Genomic DNA, 6,797 nt, shown 5'->3' with positions numbered 1-6,797 from the left:
GTACATTTGTTCAGTGCATGTGCCACTGACCACAAAGTCATCAGTCACCATGGGGCAGCCAATGAGGTCCAGAGAGCAAATGAATGGCTTAAAGGTCTTCGGGTCCAATCCAGCAATGACAGGCTCAGTGTAGTAGGGACCGAACCGCTTCTCATACAAGAGGTTGGCCACCATGCTCATGAGAGTGTGAGGCTTGATCTGCCGACCTTCCTTCAGTTCATACAGGTTCAGCCGGAATTTGAGGCGCTGGGCAACGGTCTGGACGTCAGTGGCGAGCCCCGCCAGGCCGATGTACAGATGGTCTCCCATGGGAAAGATCTTCTGGAAGTCTGTGGTCACCATCTGGGCCTGGATTCCGAAGCGCCTGTCGGCAGCGATGACCACACAATTCTTCCCTTTCATGGCCATGACGGCCCCTCCATTATAGGACATAATAGACATGATTGCGGTGTGATAGGACCCCCAATCTTCGCCGCGATTCCAGTAAACTAGTTGTAGTCCTCACTCGAGTGTGGTTAATTTTTGACTCACCTTCATAGTTCATGGTCTCTGCATATCACATAATGTTAATGAGTCATCCTTCAATCCTGATGTCACATTCTTCTTCATATAGTTGTTTCTAAAATTATTTGCTCATTATACAGATTAAGTACGGTGAAAAGATACAACCATTTCTATTATTATTATTTTTTACACAAAATAACTTTTAATGGTTACATATTGTTCCATCAGACACAAATACTCGAAATGAGAACGAATTGTTAGACATTTTTTCAATGAATGTTTTATCTTAAATAATGCTCCATTAGACATCATTGGGCCTATACATCTCTGTTTCCATATCCAACCAATTTCTTTTTATTATTATTTTTTCATTTATTGCTTTCCGTGTCTCCCAAGTTAACACATGTCTTGACAACACTTAACAACAACAACAGCCCTCTAGCTACTGATTACTCTCCTTTCCCTCCCACCTCTGGCAACCATCATAGAATATGTCTCTTAGCGTAAGAACCTTTTCTTGACTTTTTACTACAGTTGTTCTCATTGTTATGTACAGTTGAGTTGGTCTGACTCATAGTGACCCTCTATAGGGCTTCCAAGGTACAGCTGGTGAGTTTGAATCACCATTTTTGTGGTTAACAGGCCAGTGCTTATCCTACAGAGGCACACCAACTTTCCTTTATAGTAGTTGTTTTATACAATATTTGTCCTTTTGTGATCGACTAATTTAACCCAGCGTAATGTCCTCCAGGTTTAACCATGTTATGAGGTGTTTTACAGATTCATTGTTTTTCTTCAACATCGCATAGTATTCCATTATGTATATGTACTGAGCTTCATTTATCCATTCTTTCATTGATGGGCTTTTAAAAAAAGTTTTTATTGTGAACTGAGTGATAGTTTACATGGAAGAATATCGGCTTTACACCATTGTTTCATTGCAATGATTACAATCTCCTCTGTGCACCATCATTCTATAGTATTTGCTTACATTTCCTCTGTGTTTTTTTTTTTTTTTTTTTGAAAGGGTGCATGTGCATAGAAACATTCAGAAATATATAATAATTTAAACAACTAAAGGACACATTTTACAAGCCTGAGTTCTGGCTGCTACCACCCAGTTCCTCTCTTTCTATGTGCCTAGAGTCCTTAGCTGCTCCCTCTCTCCATGTCTTAATCTCACCTCCATTTCTGGTGTCACTGCTTCTCTGGATAGGGTCCCATATTCTGCTTGTGTTCTTCTCCCTTATGGTCCTAGGGTCCTCTGGTTTTGGACTGTAAAATTAACTGCTCCCCCATTTCTGTTACAAAACTTCTACCTTTACAATTTTGACAATTACAATTAGTCATGATATCAATTACTCACTATTGAATCATTAGAATCTTATTCTCGATGGGCATTTTTACTGTCTCCATCTTTTTGCTATTGTGAATAGTGTTGTAATGACTATGGGTTTAAACATATCTGTTCATGTTTTAGCTCTTATATCTTGAGGATATATATCAAGTAGAGGGATTGGTTGGTTGTACGCTGTTTCTATTCCCAATCTTTTGAGGAAGCACCTTACTGTTTTCCACAGTGATTGCACCATTTTACAGTCCTACCACCAATCTCTCCACACCCTCATCAAAGTCTGTGTCTTGAGAGGACTCTGCACTCTGATACATTTGTGGGTAGGTGGAGAAATTGATGCTAGTTTACTGGAAAGCTATTAGGCAATTGGCATTCAACAGACTCTTCCATACCCTTTGACATAGCAGTTATTTGAGAGATTTATTCTACAATTGTGAGGTCAGTAACAGAATAGTGGGGATTCCACTCCTAGCCAATGCACTTCATACCAGCCACCACCCGTCTATCAGTGATGTCTTCATCAGAGCTTCTAGACTAAGATGAACTATGAAGAATGGTCTGGGGATATAGTTCCAAATATCAGCCAATGAAAAACTTTCTGTATTATAACAGTCCGATCCCCCACCAATAATGGGATTAGAGTAGGACTGGGCAGTATTTTGTTTTACGGTACATGAGGTCACCATAAATTGCGACCCACTCGATAGAAGCTGACAACAACATTTGATAGCTACAGAAACATGTGTAATCACCACAAACTGTTTGTATTAGGAAAAGACTGATAGCACAAACTGGATGGCTTGTAAGAACAAGCATTTCATTATAATACTTCACTTTGTCTTCTTAAACTGCCCTTGGGAATCTTCTGTTCACCCCTTTAGCTTCATTATTTCTTCCATTTTTATAAACTATTCTATGTTCAATAGAAAATTTTAGAGTCTCTTCTGTCATCCATTTTGTTTGTTTTCTTTTTTTTACTTTTAGTGACCTTTTGTTTTCTTCATTTATTATGTCCTTGTATAATCCCACAACTTGTCTACTCTTCAGTCATTAATGTTCAATGTGTCAAATCTTAAATCTTACATCTTCTTAAGATGACCTCCAAACTCAGGTGGCATACTATCAACGTATTACTTTGGCTTTCATGGATTTGTTTTAGTTTTCTTCAGCTTCAATTTGACCTTGCATATGAGCAATTGATAATCTCTTCTGCAATAGGCCCCTTGCATTTTCATGACTGATGGATTGAGCTTCTGTGTCATGTCTTCCCACAAATGTAGTTGATTTGATTCCTGTCTGCATATTCATTCCATCAGGAGATCCATAGTCACCATTTATGCTGTTGAAAAAAATTATTTGCAGTTAATAGTCATTGGTCTTTCAAAATTTTGTTATTTGATCTCCAGTGTCATCTCTGCCACCAAGGTCATGTTTTTCTACTACTGATCCTTTTTTGTTTCCAACTTTTGCATTCAATTGCCAGTAATTATTAATATATCTTGATTGCATGTTTGATCAACTTCAGGTCATAGAAGTTGATAAAAATGGTCAATTTCTTAATCTTTGACATAAATTTCAATGATAGTCATATTAACTGGTCTTCTAGGTATATGGATATTATCCTATCACTGACAGCAGCATTGTTCTTCAGGATAGATTTGGAAGCGTTTTTTTGATGATGAACCTGATGTGATGCTATTCTTCTTTAATTTGTCATTTCCAGCATAGTAGACCATATGATTGATTAAAAATGGGCAATACTAGTCCATTTAGCTCACTAATGTCTAGGATATTTATCTTTATGTATTTCATTTTCTATGATTTCCAATATTCTAGATTCATATTTTTCCCATTCCAGAGTGTGATTATTAATAGGTGCTTGTAGCTGTTTCTTCTCATTTTGAGTGGTGCAATATTGGCAAATGAAGACCCTGGAAGTTTTATTCCATTCATGCCATTGAGATCTACTTTGAGGTCAACTGCACTTTGAGAATGTAGCTCTTCCACAGTCGTATTTGAATGCCTTTCAACCTGAGGGACTCATCTTCCAGTACTGTTTTCACTGGGTAATTTATTCACAACTAGACTGCCAAGTTCTCCTTCTTGGTCTGTTTTCATCTGGAAGCTCTGTTCATCATGGTTGACTCTCTTAGACTGGGTTTTCTAGAGAAGCAAACCCAGTGAAATTTACATATGTATATCTATATCTATCTATCTATCTCTAAGTTGTTGTTGTGAAGTGCCGTCGAGTCGGTTCCGACCCCTAGTGACCCTGTATAGAGTTTCTGAGGAGCAGCTGGTGAGCTTGAACTGCTGACCTTGCAGTTCAAACAGCTTTGCAGTCTGGCGCATTAACCCACAGCGTCACACACACATGCACACACACACACACACACACACACACATATATATATATATATAAAGAGAAGTTTATATCAAAGAAATGGCTCACAACTGTAAGGTGAGAAAGTTCCAAGTCCAGGTCAGATGAACCAATATTGGCAGGCAGGCAGCCAGGTATCCAGGCACTGGATCAAGCCCAAAGAGCCCGAGATTGGAGCATGAACCAGATGCAAGATCCAGACCCATTAGAAAGCAAGCAAGTTTTGCCTGAGTGTCCATTATATTGGAAGCAGGTCACACTCCTGAGGAAACATCCATTCAATTGTTGGCTGCTCATAACCAGTCATAATAGAGTTAACTACACTTGCTCATAGCCAATCATCATAGATTTAACTATAGCGTATTAGATCTCACCATGGGATAACTGCATCTCAACTGCCAAACCACTAGGAATCCTGGCCCAGTCAAGTTGACACCAAAACTTAACTGTCATTGTGACTCTACTGGTATTTGAAATTCTGGTGGAATAGCTTCCAGCATCACAGCAACATGCAAGCCACCATACAACACAATGACAGATGAGTGTTGGTTTTTGAGGATGGGGAGCCTCTTTTGAATGTCTCAGCACTTGGCAGAGTACCTTGTGCTCTGTGGGCACTAATTAAATATTTGTTTATGAAATTCATGTAAGGAAAGTGACAAAGATGAACTAAATCATTCTTTCATGTTGGTGCTTTGATCCAATATCCTACAGTCTCCACCCTTTCATTTTTCTCTCTCTTTCTTTTGACTGAACATCTCTGGGTAGCAAAATTGAAATTAAGTTGTCACAGAAGATGTTAAAACACTCTTAACTGGTGAGGAGGTAATGTGCTACTTCTCCTAGGAGCAGTTGCCTCTTAAAAGCAGAGGACTGAAGGCATAACCATTGTGGAAAACAGTATGGAAATTCATCAAAAAATTAAAAATAGGACTGCCATATTCTACTCCAAGGTATATACCCAAGGGGCATAAAAAAACAATGTGAACAGACACATGTACACCTATGTTCTTAGCATTACTATTCACAAAAGCAAAAAGCTGGAAACAATCTAAGTACCCACCAGTAGATGAATGGATAAATAGAATGTGGCACATCATACAATAGAATATTACTCAATCATAAAGGAAAATGAAGTCTTAATGATTTCACAGTATGAATAAAACTTAGAGACAGTATGCTGAATGAAAATAAGTCAATCACAAAGTGTCAAATACTGTATAACCCCACTAATATGAGTTGACAAGAATAAGTTAATACACAGAGACCAATACTTATTAGTGATTACCTGGGGCAAGAGTGGGGAGGAATATTAACGGAATTATTCTTTGGGAAGTAGTAAGTTTATGTTGATAGTGATGGGAAAATTGGCATCAATTGCAGGTGATGGTTATACACCTTGACATATAACTACTATCATTCTTATACACCAGAAAAAATGGTGAAATTATTAATATTATGTTATATATACTTTTACAGTAATAACACTAAAAGAAGAAGAAGAAGAAAAAGAAGAAAGAGTGCAGTTGCTGATATTGCTTGTGTATAACCAAACACCTCATGGGATCCATTCTCTTGGTTTGAAGGCTTAAGGTTGTGGTTTCATGAAACTGTCAGACTATTGGCCTAACATTTGTTTTAGAGTTTCTAGTCTACCCTCCAGTTAGGTGTGTAGGGCCTGAGGTCTTAAAAGCTTGTAAGCAGCCATTCAAGATATAATAATTATTTATCATTCACTTAGAGCAGTAGAGTAAGTACTGGACAGGAGATCTAGTTGCCTGAATAAACTACTGTTTCCTTTGTTGTAGGACTAGAAGAACTAGGTGATGCCTGGCTACCATGACTGAACATTTGAATCAAGGACTTAATAGATCAATTATAATATAGATGAGTCCTTGATGAAAAAGAGGGAATGGGGAACCGATTTCAAATTTCTTGTAGAATTCAGATTTGCTAGACTCATTGAGGCTGAAGGAACCCCTGAATCTGTTACCCTGAGAAAATTTTAAAAATTTGAACTGAATTTATCTTCAAACTAAATAAAGTATGGTAATAAGTACTGTTAACCTTGAGGATGATTCTTTTAAAAAGAATTATCTATATAGAGTTATTGACAACAATAACTCTAAAGCATAGATGAACACTTTAAAGGCCAGGAATCTAAATCAACGGTGAAGCAATATGGGAAGAAACAGTAAGAATGGTGGCACAACATGATGAATAGAATCCATGTTGTTGAACTGTACACGAATAAATTGTTGAATGGGTATATGATCGACTATGTATATTTTCATATATACGTACATATAAATGTATTTACATACAGAGCTGGCAGTTCAAACTCACCAATTGTTCCTTGGAAACACTACAAAGGGTTTCTATGAGTCGGAACCAACTCAATGGCACTTAACAGCAACTATATATATATAGTTCTGGTGTAGCACTGTAGGATAAGGATTGGACTACAAGGTCAGTATGAACTGCAAGGTCAGTGGTTCAAACTCACTAGCCTCTGCTCGGAAACTCTATACAGAGCTGCTATGAATCTTAACAACA

General features: G+C 37.8%; 1 protein-coding gene across 1 annotated transcript in view; it reads right to left on the bottom strand.

The window, feature by feature from the left end:
* The window catches only part of LOC102824431 (proteasome subunit beta type-3-like), a 13,148-nt gene extending 12,707 nt beyond the window's left edge, over positions 1-441 (bottom strand). Inside the window, exon 1 of the mRNA XM_006859982.1 lies at positions 5-441. Within this exon, the coding sequence (XP_006860044.1) occupies positions 5-441 (437 nt within the window). The remainder of the gene's footprint in view (positions 1-4) is intronic.
* Between the last annotated feature and the right edge of the window lie 6,356 nt (positions 442-6,797).

Source organism: Chrysochloris asiatica, unplaced genomic scaffold (assembly GCF_000296735.1).
Source record: "Chrysochloris asiatica unplaced genomic scaffold, ChrAsi1.0 scaffold00035, whole genome shotgun sequence".
Lineage (NCBI taxonomy): Eukaryota > Metazoa > Chordata > Mammalia > Afrosoricida > Chrysochloridae > Chrysochloris > Chrysochloris asiatica.
This window is presented reverse-complemented; position numbering and strand designations above follow the sequence as displayed.